This window comes from Elephantulus edwardii, unplaced genomic scaffold (assembly GCF_000299155.1).
Source record: "Elephantulus edwardii isolate Elephantulus edwardi_28Jun2011 unplaced genomic scaffold, EleEdw1.0 scaffold00044, whole genome shotgun sequence".
NCBI classification, from domain to species: domain Eukaryota; kingdom Metazoa; phylum Chordata; class Mammalia; order Macroscelidea; family Macroscelididae; genus Elephantulus; species Elephantulus edwardii.
The window spans coordinates 13,169,578-13,186,657 of record NW_006399794.1 but is presented as its reverse complement, the minus strand read 5'-3'; the positions used below and the strand labels follow the sequence as shown (position 1 = coordinate 13,186,657).

At 38.9% G+C, this 17,080-nt stretch overlaps 1 protein-coding gene across 1 annotated transcript in view; it reads right to left on the bottom strand.

Moving 5' to 3' along the window:
* Window positions 1-1,084: 1,084 nt before the first annotated feature.
* NUP98 (nucleoporin 98kDa) overlaps window positions 1,085-17,080 on the bottom strand; it is a 137,108-nt gene continuing 121,112 nt past the window's right edge. The window contains exons 26-33 of the mRNA XM_006885718.1: window positions 16,031-16,188; window positions 13,507-13,650; window positions 11,114-11,256; window positions 9,057-9,278; window positions 7,569-7,810; window positions 6,938-7,092; window positions 1,379-1,490; window positions 1,085-1,302 (exon numbers count right to left, since the gene is read on the bottom strand). Of these exons, the coding sequence (XP_006885780.1) occupies window positions 1,085-1,302; window positions 1,379-1,490; window positions 6,938-7,092; window positions 7,569-7,810; window positions 9,057-9,278; window positions 11,114-11,256; window positions 13,507-13,650; window positions 16,031-16,188 (1,394 nt within the window). The remainder of the gene's footprint in view (window positions 1,303-1,378; window positions 1,491-6,937; window positions 7,093-7,568; window positions 7,811-9,056; window positions 9,279-11,113; window positions 11,257-13,506; window positions 13,651-16,030; window positions 16,189-17,080) is intronic.

The following is a 17,080-nucleotide window of genomic DNA, read 5'->3' as shown; positions in this document are numbered from 1 at the left end:
GCAAAATGCCCAAAGTATGTCAGATGAAGCAGCATCACCTTTGCCTCCAAGAAGCACTCTGGCTGCATCTTCGGGATGGATACTTTTATATATATATATTTAATAAAAACCTTTACATAATCTTCATGCATAAAGACCCAGGGTGACCATGTTGCCTGTGACAGCCCCAATACCAGCTTTCTCAGAGACCATTATCTTGGGCTTCCCATAGCTGGCAGCAGTAAGGTCCTTTGCCTGCATTAGTGATGTTTTTCTACTTTCTGGGAGGGCAGAAAATGCTTTGGGACTAGAATGGGAGGGGCAAGGAGAGCTACCCAATGTGCCAGATTTTATCTTTTGGCAAATCTAGACAGGAAGTCTAGCAAGACGATGAAGAACCAGATACCAGAATGCTTTGCTGCACCATTAAGGAAGGGATGGTATACATGGAATACTTTGGGAAAAGAACAAAACAAGCCTTGACGGTTGATCCCACCATAGCATATACTCACTTATAAACAAAGTGAGGCAGAAGTCTCTGCTCTGCTTCCTAAAAGTTCAACCTCTTTTGAATCCCAAGCCCAGCATTTACAGTACAACCTGCAAGAGAGACACTCTACTTTTTTGTCTGTGGTTAGTTCATTTGGTAAGAAGAATAGTCCCAGATCAACATGTTTGTCCCATTACTTGTCCCACTCCTTCTGAAGAATCTTAAAAAAAAATAGCTAGGGTAGGTTGACAAGAAAAGTCATAAAATCCAGAATGGGCAGGCATGAAAAAGGATTCTGTGGTTCTCTAAGGGATTCTGTCAAAGGTGCTTTATTCACCATTTTCAAAAATGGGAGAAGAAAAAACCTTGAATGGTCTTGAGGATGGTAAAAAACTTTGAATGGTCTTGAGGATGGTAAAAGGACACTTGGCTCCTTTTGTGGGTTCCAGAAGCCCTTATGCTATATTCATTTGTAAGAAAAGCCCTGAACAACTGGAAGATGCTGCTTGCAGCAGCATACACGGAGGATGGATTCCATAGCCCAATCCAAAGAATGCTGGGACCTCTGTTGGTGAGTGTGAATGAGCATGTGAGTGTGGTGGAAGAGCCTTAAACTCATTGGCTCCCAACAGTCAGTTCACGAAGGTAGGACTGTGTGAGGCTGCGCAGTTCTTCTAAGGCATAGTCCTCAGGCATGGGGAGTCTACCAATGTGGGGAGCCAGCAGACGCAATGGGACCCGCTGAGGGTCTGGTGTTGAGTCGGTAGATGCATCAGGAGCAGGCTGGAGACTCAGTACAACTCTCAGCAGGTTTGCTATACGCTTGGCCATATCTAAAGAGAAAAAAAATGGAGTGAGTACTGAGTATGGAAGTGGTGCACTTGATGAGGGGAGAGAAAAAAGGCTTACCTGACTGAGCCAGGCGGTCCTTGGCATTGTAACACTGGATCTGCTCTATCCTGTTGCACAGTGAGGTTACTTTGGTATGTAACCGCTCTAGCTCATAACCTGAGCAATCCACCTGCAAAGGCACAATGAAATTAATTAGGCCAAGAATTCTAATCACCTCAATTTTACCCACAGTCTCTCTCAGCAAAATGGTAAAAGGTGGGGAAAGGGAAACCAAGAAGCTGGCAGTGCCCTACTCCAGCCATCTACTCTGGTCTCTGAGGACAAGGTGGTGTTTTATCATTTATCACTGTTACAATGTATCTGTAAAGAGTGTTATATGGACAAGTCCTGAGATCACCAATTATGCACAGGTGACAAGCAGGTTTTAATATGGCACTGAAAATCTAGCTTTTTAAATTAAGGCTATTTATTTCTTTTATTTGAGCGAAAGCTTACAAATTATATTTACTTTTCATTCAACCATTCATAAATATTTTATCACATTAATTTCATCTAACCAAACTTATGAATTTCCTTTCACCCAAAGTACTTATTTACTAACTCTATTCTCATTTCCAAGATCGATTCTGAGCCTTTCCTTTGGTTTTTATATTAGAAGTCTTATACCATAATTGTCCTTCTGTGAATGACTTACGCCACTCAGCATAATTTGATCTAGTTTCATCCATCTTGTGCAATATTTCACAAATTCTTGGTTAAGTTTTTTAGTGATGCATAATATACCACAGTTAATTTTTCTATTGATGGACACTGGGGTTTCAACAAATCTTTGATAGTAGACTTGGTTGATGCAATACGTCTTCTGGTCTCCTGACCAAGAGTGCTGACTGTTAATCCAAGCAATATGAAATAATTGACAATTGAAGTCTCTTCTCTTTCTGTCATGATGCCAAGTGGTAAGGACTTGTTTTCTTGATATTGAGATGTAATCCATATCAAAGGCTGACGTCCTTGATATTTTGCAGCAAGTGTTTTACACGTGCCTCACTTTCAGCAAGCATGGTTTTGTTATTTGCATGACACAGCTTGTTGATGAGTCTTTTTCTGATCCTAAAGTCACATTTCTTTTCTTAAGACTTCAACTTCCATCAATCATTTGCTCCGGAAACAGAATGAATCAGTGTGGAGAACAGATATATCCCTGAAGTACACCTTTCTTGATTTTAAACTATGCAGTGTTCTCTTTCTCCATCTAGACAATAGCTTCTTGATCTCGGATTTTGCAGGAGCACAATTTAAGTGTTCTAAGCTTCCCATTCATGCCATAGATTAGGGCTCCTAAACTCGCCAGTTTCTAATGATATTTACAGTTTTAGACTTTATGACTAGATCCTTGTTTCATCTCGAGTTAGTTTTTGTGTATCCTATAAGGTATGGATCGTATTTCAATTTTCTACAAATAGGTTCTTGTGGATCAAAGACCTAAGCATAAAATCTTAAAGAATAAAGATTAAGGACAACTCTGAAGTTAATGTAGGAGTCCTAATCTATGGTATAAAGACTAGCAAACAGAAATGAAAATACACATCGACAGGGGTTAAATTAGATGACTGTGACTTCCTAAAAATGAAATCCTTACATGCATCAAAAGATTTCTCCAAAAAAATAAAAAGAGAACCTATAGATTTGGGGGTGGAGGAGGAGGTTAAAATATTTGGCAATAACATATCCAACAAAAAACTGAGCTCTAAAATTTATAGAAAACTCCAACAATTCAACAAAACACTAACAACCCAATTATAAAATGAGAAGGACATGAAAAAAACATGCTACCAGATGCTGAAGAGCAATGGTGTCTCTCTGGAGACTAAGGTACGTCTGGTACAGGCCATGGTCTTTGCAATCACTTGTTATGCATCAGAGAGTTAGACAATGACTAGGGAGGATAGATGGAGAATTGATGCCTTTGAGCTTTGGTGCTGGATAAGAGTACTGAGGGTATCATGGACTACTAAGAAAACAAACAGATTCACCCTGGAGAGGGTTAAACCGGGCTACTCCTCGGAGGCGAGGATTCTGAGGCTTCATCTGACATACTTTGGACATGTTGTAAGGAGAGAGACCGGTCCTTGGAGAGGGACATCATGCTTGGGAGGGTGGAGGGCAGGCGCAGGAGGGGTAGGCCCTCAGGAGGTGGACTGATTTGGTGACTGGGGTAATCGGGATGGGAGACAGTGCGATTGGCACAGGACAGAGCAGAGTTTAGGGCTGTTGTACCTAGGGTCGCTATGGGTCGCAAGCAACTCGATGGCACATAACAACAAAAAGAAGATGCAAATCAAAACAATGAAATCATTCACTCTGATAACAGTAAAGTTCAACAAGACAGCAAACAAATACTGGCTGGTGGAAAGACTGGAAGTCTCATACACTGCTGGTGGTAAGATGTAAAATGGTGTAAGGAAATGTAAGGAAAGCAGTGTGTCACTTCCTTAAAAGGCTGAAAATGCACCACAACAAGATAAAGGTAAAAATCCAACAGGAAAATAGGCACAGGATATGAACAGGCACTTCACCGAGGACGACATTCAGATGGCTAGTAAGCACATGAAGAAATGTTCAAAATCCCTAGAGATGTAAATCAAAAGAACTATGAGATACATCTCACCCCAGTCAGAATAGCAAAATTTAACAGAACAACAACAAAAAAATTTAACAGAACAGCAAGCAACAAATGCTGGCAGTTGTGGAGAAACTGGAACCCTTATTCACTGTTCATGGGAGTGTAAAATGGTGCAACCACTGTGGAAGGCTATATGGCGCTTTCTCAAAAAGTTGCAAACATCCAAATTCTCTGTAAATGTTCATTAAAATTATTTTTTAAAAAAGTTGCAAACAGAGATACCATTTGACCCAGCAATTCCACTACTGGGAATATACTCTAAAGGGACCATAATTGACATACAAGTAGATATATGCACACCCATGTTTATGGCAGCTTTGTTCACAATAGCAAGGAGTTGGAAACAACCTAAGCCCATCAACAAACAAATGGCTAGAGAAGCTGTGGTATATTCGCACAATGGAATACTATGCTGCATTGAAAAGCAAGCAACTCATGCAATATTATTCAAAATGGGTGACCCTGGAGGACATTATGCTGAGTGAAGTATCTCAGTCACAAAAGGACAAATATTGCATGGTGCCACTGTTGTAAAACGAGACTGACCTCAGGGTTGGGGGAAGACTGAGATGGGTTCAATACTGTATACTGCACTGAAACAGATGAGGGAGAAAACTGTTTAAAAGGGATATGTGATGTGGTATTTTTTTGTCATGACAGGAGTCCATAGCAAAGGCTGCATAGTGGAGTGGACCTGGGGGGAGGGACTGTAAAACAATGAAAGAATTTTTCTTTTACTTTTCCAAGAGGGTAGTAGACTGAAGGGGAGGGCTGGGAGGAGAGAAAAGTGCAACAATGAATGAATGGAAATCTGAAGTCTCTGTAAATTTTAATTGAAGTTAATAAATTAAAAAAAACACACAAAACAACTAAAGAGAAAAAAAGGGGAAAAAAAGGCTGAAAATGGAAGGTGTATATCTTAAGTAAGAGTTACTTATTATGAACTGATATATGCACTTCATGTTTACTGCAACATTATTTACAAGAGCAAAGAGCTGGAAACAAGCCAAGTGTCCATCAAGTGTCTGTCCACGGTTAAAGACACTATAGCATAGTCACACAATGGACTATTAATAATGAATGACAAACAATTCACCAAACATTGGACAAAAGGGATCAATCTAGAGGAAATGATACTGTATGTCAGTCACAAAAGGACAAATCTAAGACCACAATTCTAAGAAGCTAAAGAGAATGGTTTACACAGAATCATTCTTGGAGAGTTAAAATGAATGGGAATGGAGGGAGACAGGAGTCAAAATAGGTAACAGACAATAAGTGGGAAAGGCAACAAGAGGTTGAAACATAATAATGAAAGAAAATAAACTGTGCTTAAATGATGAAAAGAAAAACCAGTAAGAGTTGGAAACTTCCATTCAAATCAGAGTAAGAGAAAAAGCTACAGCATGATAAAGGTTAAGAATTATTGATGGAGTATTTTTTTTAAATTATTGATGTATTTCTTAATAAAACTTGTTAAGAAGGCTGGATCTAAAACAAAACAAAGCAAAACACACACAAAAAAAACAACAAAAAAAATTAAAAGAAAAAGGTGGCTGGATTTTATTTAATCAATACTCCCAAACCACTGAACCTACTAAAAAATTCCCTGGACTCATGGTAGCAGGTCTGGTTCGAGTAGGGAAAAAGCAATAGTTGTTTTCATAATGAAAAAGAAAGTGTAATTAGGTCTTCTGGAGAAAAAGGTAAAAGAAGAGCTGACAGCAATCTACATCTTAAAAGAGTGGACTGCTGCTGTGAGTACGTAGGCAGAGAAGTAAGAATGTTGGGAGTATTGCAAGCAATTTAGTTTGAGCAAACAAGGTTGGCAAGGCTGTTAAGAGCAGTAAGAGTTAGGAGTGAAATGTTTGTTGTTGTGGTGGTGTACCACAGATTTAGAACTGACCCAAAGTTAACCCTTTATGGGACTTTCAGAAGCGATAAATTGCATAGGAGACTGCCCATATTTCTCCTGAAGAGCAGCTTGTGGATTTGAATCTTTGGGTTGGAACTTAATTCCTTACCACTAAACCTTTGAGTTGTGGTGCTGGAGGAGAGTACTGAACAGAAAGGTTCATCCTGGAGAGGGTGAAACCATGCTGCTTCTTGGAAGCAAGGAGTTTGAAGCTCCATCAGAAATACTTTGGGCATGTTGCAAGAAAGGACCAGTCCTTGGAGAGGGATATCATGCTTGGGAGTATGGTGGGACAGTGTAAGAGTGGTACACCCTGGATGAGATGGCTTGACATAGTGACTGGAGTAATGGGAATAGGTATGTCAGAGACAATGAGATTGGCTCAGGATAAAACAGGGTTCAGAGAGCTGCTGTATACAGGGTCACTATGAGCACAAGTGACTCAACAGTACATAATAACAAGACAACACAGTGAAATGTAGGGCCCCTTTAAGGAGCGTGAACACTATGTTTTTGGTCTTTGTGCAGTAAGCCATGGAAGCCTATCTTCTGACTACTGAGACTGACTTAATTTATTTTAAGGAAGACTAAAACCACCATTATACTAAATTTTTTTTTTTTTTACACGTTGGGAACCTCTTGTTTAATAAAGTTTTTTCTTAAAATTTTTAAAAATGCTAAACAATGTGTGAAATAATTACCCTTCCTAAATCTCTGACTTTATTTGTGTATCTCATCTCTAAGCTTCTCATACAGATTAGGGCTGGACAAGAGATTATGAAAAAGCTTTAGTCAGAAAAGTCTATGACAAATACTACTTGATAATCAACATGAAAGTCTTTAAGTTTCAGTAACTGTTAAATGACCTCAAATTATCATTATCAAAATGTCCTTCTTACAGAGTAGGATCTCTGACCAGTGACTTTTTTTCAAGTTGATGTTAAGACCTTATGAAACCTATGAATCTTTAAGGCCTAAGGAAAGGGAAACCAGATATTTGTCTAGGTAGCGCAGGTACCTGCTGGATTTGTTGAAGCATTTCAATGACTCGAATATAGTCCAGGTAAACAAGTCCAGATGTCTCCCAGTCCTGAATTAAGCTGCTGCGGTCTGGGGGTGACAGGTCTTCCAAGAACCCCTTTAGGTAGTCATAGTTCTCATTAATGATGGCATCTGAAAAAAAGAAAATATTACAAATTATGTCTGCACCAGTACACAGTTCCTCAAAGTATAGAACAGGGCAGAAATTTAAGCTAGGAAGAAAGGGAAATGTCAGGTCAGACTTGAAAGCTGTAAGTACATAGGTGGAAACTCTCCAAAGGAAAAATATAAAAATCTCATTTAAGGAAGTCTCCAACCAACTATTTTTGGTGCTGGTGAATGACATTTCCCTATATGAAAAGCTGAATGTAACTGGTACACATCTGCCATATTCCTGACAAATTTTAAGTTGACAGTATTGTTATCCAGCCCTGCCTGTTCACTCACTCATTTTGGCCAAGGTTGTTCTGCATTAGAGAGCTTTCTCCACATATGATTTATGTCTACCACTGTCTTTTCAGAGCAGCTGTGGCCTATCATGAGAGTTCAATGTTGGAGAGTTTGGGGTGACTCAGGAAGACTGAGGCCCCAGAGCCTGAAACACTCACCAGAAGCTAGGTGTCGGATGATGAGCTTGTGGCAGCAGTTCCAGTGGCCAGCTTTAAATAAATAAAGGGCCTCCAAGTGCTTGTTAGACTCCACGCGCGCTCGTACCGCCTTGGCCTCATGAATCCACTCAGCAGGAACACACAGTTTCTGGGTCAGGAAATTCTCCTTAGCCCATGATTCAGGGGTCTCTGATAGCTGGCAGTGTCGGGTCAGCAACTCTCGGACAGCCTTCTCACGCATGCTATATGAAAAAGAGTAAAGTGGAATTAATCCATTTCATAGAAAAGACTGTTCCAAAGAGCTCAGGGTGACCTATGGGACGACCTTTCAAACAGGAGAATGTGACTCTTGGTGGAACATGTCAAAAATTATAAAACAATCAGAAGTCATCAAAATAGCATTTATTTGTTACATGGAATAGGACAGATATAAGGATTTAATTTATAGGGAAGGTAAATGTTTTCATGGTTAAGAAGCTTTAAAACAAACAAAGATGAAAGCAACTATGAGGTATCATCTCACCCCAGTAAGAATAGCAAAATTTAACAGAACAGCAAACAATAAATGCTGGCGAGGTAGTGGAGAAACTAGACCCTTATTCACTGTCGGTGGGAGTATAAAATGGTGCAAACACTCTGGAAGGCTGTATGGCGCTTTCTCAAAAAGGTGCAAATAACATTTGACCCAGAAATTCTACTACTGGGAATATATCCCAAAGAAACTGTTAACTGTCACCCAGGTAGATATATGTACACTCATGTTTACCACGGCTTTGTTCACAATAGCAGAGTTGGAAACAACCTAAGTGCCTATCAAAAAACAAATGGAGAGAGAAGTTGTGGTATACTCACACAGTGGAGTATTAGGCTGCACTAAAAAACAAGGAATTCATGAACTACTATTCAAAATGGGTGACCCTTGAGGACATTATGAAGATGGGATAAATTATGTATACTGCATTGAAACAGATGAGGGAGAGAACTGTTTAAAAGGGATATGTGATTAGGTATTATTATATTATATTAGGTATTATTGTCATGAAAGGAATCCAGAACAAAGGCTACATAGTGGAGTGGACTTGGGGGGAGGGATTGTATAACAGTGAAAGAATTTTTCTTTTACTTTTCAAAGAGAAGAACAAACTGGGGGTGGGGCAGGGAGAAAAGTGAAACAATGAATGAATGTAAATCCAAAATCTCTGTCAATTTTCATTAAAATTAATAATAATAATAATAATAAAAATTCTCAAAACAAACAAAAACCCAAAGAAAGAAGGGCATTCTCCTCCTGTTAGGATTTTCAACCAGATGTTTGGTTTTCATGAGTCCGAGAGCAATGAGCTTTTTTACAGTTCCCTGCAATAACTTTGGAGATAAAAGACTGATGTACCTTGCTTATCACTTAACTCACTATAATATATGCTACATATTTACTTGCTGAACTGACCAGTTAGACCTGCCCTGTGAATACAATGGTTTCTCACTCACCTTGAGTTGGCAATATGCAGTAAGACAAAAACGGCCCACTCCCAGAGGCCTTCCCTCTCCAGCTGGCCAGCATAGCTTGCTTGGAGCACACCCTCACACTGCTCTGAGAGATGGGTGTAATTAAGAGCCCGCAGCACCTCCCACAAATGCCAGCTCAGACGGTAGTCCAAGGGATCTGCTGTTATGCTTCGAGGTTCCAACAGTTGTTTGAGGTCATAATGTCTACAGAGATCAAGAGAATTACTAAGTATGTGTCATTTCCAGCTAGCAATCCACCTGCATCTGATAGCTAATGTTATAGCTAAGATTCCGAAGACAATAAATGCACTTGAGAACAAAAGCATCATTGTAGGCCTTCCTTAAATCTGAGACTGTGCTGTATCAACTCACCCTTAGTTTATATGAACAAATATCCACAAGATGCCTTCTCTTCTGAGGCTATGCGATGTAACATGTTTGCTGGCACTAAGTAAACATATATTTTACCATCTTGGTACAGGAAATTTTCACTATTCTCTTTCTTCCATTTCTTCATTCAGTTGTCTATTACTTTAACTATTTTAAAAGTCTAGTTATCTTAATCTTATTGTTTTTCAGTTTACCTCAACAGCAAAATAGTCTTCTCAATGGTTATTTCTTATTACAAGTTTGAAATCCCTGATTTTGTCTATAGTGGTCTGATTTTTGACATAGAAATCTAGCTGCACTAGGTTTTAAAAATGATTCTACAAGTTTTTTTCTTTTTCTTATGCTGGGACCCAAAGATTTCAACAGCCCTGGACCAATTTACACGTAGTTCTTAGTTTCCAATTTCCAGACCATAAGAGTACAGTCGTAAAAAAAAAAAAAAAAGAGTACAGTCGTATCTCAGCAATACTGTGAATTTTGTTCCAAACCACCACAATAACGTATTATCAAACAAAGTGAGTTACACAAACTTTTTGGTTTCTCAGTGTATATAAAAGTTATTTTTACATATTTGTTTTTTAAAAAGTTATTTTACACTATTCTGCAGTCTATTAAAGGTGGTGTAGTTTCAGAGAGCTATGGTGGTAGCAGAGAGCTGCATTGCTAGCCAAAAGGCCACACCTCTCTGGGAGTCTGAATCCATAGGAGAATGAGCAACCTTCTCTCGTGTGATATATGTTCTTTAAAAATGGGCTGAAGGGTCAGCTATGAGTTGATTCCAACTTGACAGCAATGATTGTGACATTTGACTTTGGTGGTATGATATACTGTGTTATAGGTTGCTAAGTGAAAAACCAATGGTTCAAATCTACTAGCCATTTCAGCGGAGAAAGATGAGGCGGTTTCCACTTAGAAAGATTTATAGCCTCAGAAATCTGATGGATGGCTTCCACGAGTTAGAATCAACTGGATGGCAAGTGGGTTTTTTATGGTATGAAAAAGTGTGAAGGATAGTGAGGATTAGTGAAACAGACACAAAGCTAGCATATGCAGCTAGAAAAAGTAGCCCTGAGTGAGTTGGCTGACATAGCTAATACAAACTTTCCAATGTGTTTTTTTTAAAAAAGGTAGTAGCTATGAAATACAATCAAGTATAATAAAATGAGATATAATGGTGTAGGATTTAGATTTCTGAACAATACTGTTGTTTTCATCTAAAACCTGGCCCCCCAACTACAATTTCCTAATGTCTCTTTGACTAAATGGGTATTTTTTCTAGATCAGTACTGTCCAACTCTGTGATGAGTGAAATGTTCTACAATATGCCTAGATCAGTACAACAGCCTCTAGCCACATATATCTGAAATGATAATCTAATTTTAGTTCCATGAGCTCTCCACTAAGTACCTGATGCTCTTAGGATGATATATATACAGACATGTGGCTATTTGGTGCCATATGAAAATGAAAAAGATTAAGAAAGAATTCTCTCTATAAAGCTTAGGGTTCTTCCTAGATTTTCTCTGATGAATTTTGGTCTTCGGTTTTATTGCTAGGTCCCTGATTCACCTTGAGTTGTTTAGTATAAAGTGTTCTATAATGCTTAGGCAAATACTCTTAGCTGACTATAATTCTTAGCTCTGGTTTACCTGTCACTGTAGAGTTTCAGAAGGTGAAAGCAGACATCTCGAAGTGGTCTCTGCAAATCTTGCTCCTCTTCTATGACATAGCCTGAGCCCTCAATGTAGGAAGGAAGTGGGGAGCAGGCATATCTGTCATCCTCAGAGGTATTCTGAAGGTAAGAGTTAGATAAAATAATACATTACAGTTCCCCTTTACGTATCATTACCTCATTACCTAACATTTCCCATTCATGACAACAGAGAGGGAAAACAAAACAAAACAAAACTACCATCTGACCACTTCATGCATTGTTATTGTTAAGTGCTGTTGTGTCCAGGGATGTGACCCATAGTGATCCTATAAACAAGAGATCTGAAATGATATAAATTTGACAAAAAGAATGCTAAGGCACTAGTGAGAGCAACACCAGTTGTGATAGTTAAGATTACGTGTCAATTTGATTAACCCTTGATTCTGGTTTGGCAGTTATGAAGTGATACACTCTTCCTCCATTTGGGGATCTGAGATATTCATCATCTACTTCAATGTGGATTTTCACATAATGACTTGGTCTTTAGAACTTAATCATGTCCATATATGAGGAACATGTGCAGTCTGTCTCAAGTGCAATATTTTAATTAACTAGACATTTGTATTAAGAATGATAAAGAGCCACCACAACAAGATAAAGGTAAATAACCCAATTGAAAAATGGACACAAAGAGAGCTTTGGTGGTCTAGTGGCAGGAAGCTGCACTGCAATCCCAGAGGCGCATGGTTCAAATCCACCAGATGCTCTGCTGGAAAAGGAGGGAAAATATCCTCCTGTACCAGTCATATCAGATTTGAGGGTATGCACACAAAAAAATAATAATAAAAGAGAGAAAAAGGGGCACAGGATATGAACAGACACTTCACCAAAGAAGACATTCTGATGGCCAACAAACACATGAAGAAATGTTCAAAATCCTTAGCTCTAAGAGAGATGTAAATCAAAACAACTATGAGGTATCATCTCACCCCAGTAAGAATAGCAAAATTTAACAGAACAGCAAACATCAAATGATGGCGAGGTTGCAGAGAAACGTGAACCTTTATCCATTGTTGGTGGGAGTGCAAAATGGTGCAAACACCGTGGAAGGCTATATATGGTGGTTTCTCAAAAAGTTGCAAATGGAAGGGGAGCTCTGGTGGCCTAGTGGTAAGGAGCTGCAACTACAATCCCAGAAGTGCACGGTTCGAATCCACCAGATGCTCTGCCGGGGAAGGAGGGACAATCTCCTCCTGTACCAGTCAGATCTGATTTGATGGTACACGCACACAAAAAAATAATAAAATAAAAAACAAACAAACAAACAAAAAGTTGCAAATGGAAATGCCATTTGACACAGCAATTCCACTACTGGGAATATACTCTAAAGAAACCATAACTGCCACCCAAGCAGATATATGCACACCCATGCTTCCTGTGGCTTTGTTCACAATAGCAATGAGTTGGAAACAACCCAAGCGTCCATCAACAAACAAATGGATAGAGAAGCTCTGGTATATTCACACAATGGAATATTATGCTGCACTGAAAAACAAGGAACTCATGAAATACTGTACAAAATGGGTGACCTTGGAAGACATTATTCTGAGTGAAATATCTCAGTCACAAAAGGACAAATACTGCATAATGCCACTGCTGTAAAACGGGACTGACATCAGGGTTGAGGGGAGACTTAGAGAGGATAAATAATGTACACTGCATAGAAACAGATGAGGGAGAGAACTGTTTAAAAAGGATATAGATTAGGTATTACTGTTATGACAAGAGTCCAGAATGAAGGCTGCACAGTGGAGGGGAGGGGAGGGACTGTATAACAAAGAAAGAACGTTTCTTTTACTTTTCAAAGAGAAAAGCAAATTGGGAGGGAGGGGTGCACAAGGAGAAAAGAGCAACAATGAATGAATGGAAAGCCAAAGTCTCTGTAAACTTTCATTACAATTAATAAAAAGGTATCTGAATCCTCCAGCTACTCCATAGGAGAAGGGAAGTTTCTTCCCATTTAATTTACTGCCTCTGAAAACCCACTGGAGGGTCAGCTATGGGTCAGTTCCAACTCAGCTGTATACAACAAATGTGTTTGAAATTGCATGGGTTGATATTTTGAGGCAAGAAAATACCAGTGAGAATGTCATCTTTGGAATCTCATCATTTAAAAAAAAAATTCAAGAGTAGCCTTCTCCAGAGGTAGCAAGAAAAAAGTTTCCATCAGATTTTTTGGGTCCTTTTCAATTTTATAGTATTTTTAATAAAGGCAGTTAATAAAAGAGTATTTTGAGAAATGTAATTTGACATTTTGGGGTTTCCTTCATAAAACTTTACTCGCAAAGAGAGAACTTCCACCTGAATGGCTCTACTGGACACACAAACCTGAAATGCTTCTTCATACATGCTGAGTGCTCTGGAGATGGAGGCTGTAGGTGGAAGCAGATACCAGAGATGAACAGCCAAGGAGCGTTTCCAATCCAATTGAGAACAAACATTGATTTGCTTTTGCTCTGAGAGCTTCCACACCTGCAAGAGACAAAAATCATCATGTAAGTTTTAACTTATTGTTCATACTGTCTTAGTTTGCAAATTACTCATTAATTCAAGTAATATTTTAAATAATTTAGATGCTAGTGTTAATAATCCAGATATAAAATATACATCTTCCCTTGATGGCAAATATGAGGTGAGAGGTTAGATTTTTTTAAAAAACCAAACACCACAACAATCAATGATCTGAAGAAAGAGATGAGAGCCACTGAGAGGTCAAAGCACTACTTCACACTACTCACAGTTGGTAATCTGTAAACCTTTAACCTCAGAAAGGCACTGCATCTACATAAATTCTGACAGGTGATTAATATTTTGAGATTTGACTTAAAAAAAAAAAATCAAGGTCTCCACATCAACAAACGAATGGATAGAGAAGCTGTGGTATAGTCACACAATGGAGTACTACGCTACATTGAAAAACAAGAAACTCATGCAGTATTATTCAAAATGGGTGACCCTGGAGGACATTATGTTGAGTGAAGTATCTCAGTCACAAAAGAACAAATACTGCATGGTGCCACTGTTGTAAAACAGGACTGACATCGGGGCTGGGGGGAGACTGAGAAAGATGGGTTCAATAATGTATACTGCACTGAAACAGATGAGGAAGAAAACTGTTTAAAAGGAATATGTGATTAGGTATTTTTGTCATGACGGGAGTCCAGAGCGAAGGCTGCATAGTGGAGTGGACCTGGGGGGAAGGATTGTAATACAGTGAAAGAACTTTTACTTTTCCAAGAGGGTAGTGTACTAAAGGGGAGGGTTGGGAGGGGAGAAAAGTACAATCAATGAATGGAAATCCAAAGTCTCTGTAAATTTTCACTGAATAATAATAATAAAAAAAAAAAATCTAGGTCTCAAAACAACTATCATCTCACCTCAGCAACAATAGCAAAATTCAACAGGTCAGCATGTAACAAATGCTGGTGAGCTTGTGGAGAGACTGGAACTCTTATTCACTGTTAGTGGGAATATTAAATGGGACAGCCACTATGGAAAGTGGTCTGGTGCTTTCTCAAAAAGTTGGCAACAGAAACACCTTTTTTTTTCCCCCCAGAAACACCTTTTGACCTAGCAATTCCACTACTGGGACTAGAGTCACGACTCGAACAGATAATATCCACACTCAGGTTTATTGCTGCATTATTCACAATAGCAAAGAGATGGCAGCAACTCGAGTGCCTATCAACAAGTGAATGGATAGAAAAACTGTGGTACATTCACATAACGAAATACTATGCAGCACTGAGAAACAATGAACTCATAAAACATTACACAATATGGGGGAGCTTGGAGGATACTATGCTGAGTGAAATACCTCAGTCACAAAAGGATAAACACTGCATAACACTGTTATAAAATAGGATAGACATGGGATGTTTGGGGGAGAGAATGGGAAAAGAGTGGCTAATGAACACTGCAATAGAATGGATGAGAGGAAGAACTGTCTGAAAGGAATACAGAATTAGGCATTATATGTATGACAATCTGGAACAAGGGGTGTGTTGCAGGGTCGATTGAGTCAGGTAAAGAAAATGTTCAACAAGGAAATTTTTTTTTTTTTAATTTTTGTGTGAGTGTACCGTCAAATCAGATCTGACTGGTACAGGAGGAGATTGTCCCTCCTTCCCCGGCAGAGCATCTGGTGGATTCAAACCGTGCGCCTCTGGGATTGTAGTTGCAGTTCCTTGCCACTAGGCCACCAGAGCTCCCCAGGAAAAATTTTTGAAAAAAGTTTCTGTGGGGTTGAACTAATTTATAACATGGAACAGAAGCAGTCACTGAAAGAAAAAAGTTGTAGGACTTGTAAATATGTCCCTGAGTACTCAACTCTTTAACTCAACTGCTGTCCAGTTGGAAGCAACTCATATCTGAACCCCTAGTGGGTTTTCAGATGCTGTAAAATCACTCAGGAGGAGACTGTCTATCTTTCTCCCAGTGAAGGGCTGGTGTATTTGAAACTACTTGCCATTGGGTTGGCAGTACGACTCCCTAGACACTATGAACAGTAAACTTTCAGAACTACTACGTATAACTGATTTCATTTTTACACACACTCCCTTCTAAATAAACATTTATATAAATTTAAGACTGCATCTGGAAAAGACATGCAATAAATAATTATTATCTTTATGAGATGGGGAATTTCAACATTTTAATTTCTATATAATTAGTGTTTTATAATATACACATTCTGCCTTTATAACTTGAAAAGATATCCATTAAAAGTTAAAATATAAATTTGAGTTGCACATAATCAAGTGCAATTCACAAAGTTAACACTTTATGTAAACCTTATGCAGTCTTAGATTTATGTGATAACATATGCAAGTCCATGAGCAACATAATTTACCGGTTTTCCAGCCAACAGGGCAAAAATGCGCAATCTCTCATCCTGGATGAAGCAGTCAGCCTGGAGCTGATGCCAATCTGCCAGCTGCATGGTGAGCAGCTCCCTGAAGGACTGGCTGCCCACCAGCTGGGATAAAAGGAGGGCAAGACGATGATCACCTGGAAATCAAATAAAACTTTTAGTGACTACCGAGTATATTTTAAGCTTTGATGGGACAACTAGGGCACTATCTTTTTACATTTTCCAGCTCTTGGAAGGAAAAACTTAACTCCTTTGACTAAGCTTTACAGTATTGACAAAACAAGGACTAAAAACATCATTTTCCAGTTGTTTAGAAAATCTGATAAACAGTTTAACCTAAATAAAACAGGCCAATTCTTTATCTATTGTGTTATGAGTCAGAAATAACAGCTTAATTCTTCTGTGTTCCAACGCCCACACCTGGGCCATTACCCTATTGTGCCAGCCACTGATCCTCAGAGTTGGAACACTTCAATACCCTTCCAGGAGCACATACTGCCACATCTATGCAGGCTTCAACTGGATCTGGTAACATGGTATTCGTATGGCGGATTTGCTATTAGAAGTACAACATTAAATTGTAAGTTTGCTGTATTTGGGGAATTCATTCTTCTAGTTAGTAGAAGACCTATCAGTATACTGTACTCAGGTAACTTGTGGGTTGCTGACATGCTGAAAACTTTGCAACCAATCCGTCAAATGCCACAAGGGCCATCCACGGTGGAGAGGTTTTTAGTAGCACTCCCAGATTAAAACAGACATTGGCCATTCACTTCTTAAATAGTAGGCCTCTGAAAACCCTATAAAGAGCAGAAGAACACGGATAGTTCTCGTATCTGAGGTAGACCCAGGCTGGAAGTCAATCAAAATGAGGAAAAATAGAGGCAAGTATTCTTTAATAACTGGGACAAGGAATGAATGTAGGAAAACTAGAAGTTGTGAAAAATTAGATGGAATGCATGAATACCTATATTCTAGGCATTAGTAAGATGAGATGGACTAGGTTTGGCTACTTTGAATCAGATCCAA